The sequence below is a fragment of the Pteropus alecto genome, unplaced genomic scaffold, assembly GCF_000325575.1.
Source record: "Pteropus alecto unplaced genomic scaffold, ASM32557v1 C18195224, whole genome shotgun sequence".
Taxonomy (NCBI): domain Eukaryota; kingdom Metazoa; phylum Chordata; class Mammalia; order Chiroptera; family Pteropodidae; genus Pteropus; species Pteropus alecto.
In genome coordinates, this window is record NW_006491054.1 from 1 (window position 1) to 980 (window position 980).

Below are 980 nucleotides of genomic sequence, written 5' to 3' on the forward strand. Positions count from 1 at the left end.
AATAGGACTCAAATTTGAAATGAGGAACCATTCAAGAGAGATAGAGTTCATTCTCCTGGGACTGACTGATGACCCACAACTGCAAATTGTGATTTTCATATTTCTCTTTCTAAATTATACATTTAGTGTGACAGGAAACTTATTCATCATCCTTCTTACCCTGCTGGATCCCCACCTCAAGACTCCTATGTATTTTTTTCTCCGAAATTTCTCCTTCTTGGAGGTTTCGCTGACAACAATCTGTATTCCCAGATTCCTGATAACCATCGTGACTAAAAACAAAATTATTTCCTACAATGGTTGCGCATCGCAGTTATTCTTTTTCCTCTTATTTGAAGTTACAGAATTTTACCTACTGGCTGCCATGTCTTTTGACCGTTATGTAGCAATCTGCAAACCCCTACATTATTCGATCATTATGAGCAATAAAATGTGCTACCAACTTGTACTCACTTCATGGACAGCTGGCTTTCTGATTACCTTTCCACCGTTAGTCTTGGGACTAAAACTGGAATTCTGTGCTTCCAAAGTCATTGATCATTTCATATGTGACACTTCCCCTGTGCTGCAGATTTCTTGCACAGATACTCATTTCCTAGAATTAGTTTCATTTGTCTTCGCTGTTGTAACACTTGTGGTCACATTGCTGTTAGTGATGATTTCCTATGCGTATATTATCAAGACCATTCTAAAGATCCCTTCCACTCAGAAAAGAACAAAGGCTTTTTCCACTTGCTCTTCTCATATGATTGTAGTCTCCCTTACTTACGGTAGTTGTATTTTTATTTACATGAAGCCATCGGCAAAGGAAAGGGTGACTTTATCCAAAGGTGTAGCTGTCATCTATACCTCAGTTGCCCCTTTATTAAACCCTTTCATTTACACTCTAAGGAACCAGCAAGTGAAACAAGCTTTCAAGGATACACTCCAAAAGATTTTTTTTTCTTTCAAAAAATGAGGAAAATTTTTTACTTTAAAAT

The 980-nt window shown here is 37.3% G+C and overlaps 1 protein-coding gene across 1 annotated transcript; it reads left to right on the plus strand.

Moving 5' to 3' along the window:
* Positions 1–19: 19 nt before the first annotated feature.
* Positions 20–958, plus strand: LOC102886963 (olfactory receptor 6C6-like). The gene has a single exon (XM_006925233.2). It carries the CDS (start codon positions 20–22, stop codon positions 956–958), a length of 939 nt encoding a protein of 312 aa, XP_006925295.2.
* Positions 959–980: the final 22 nt, after the last annotated feature.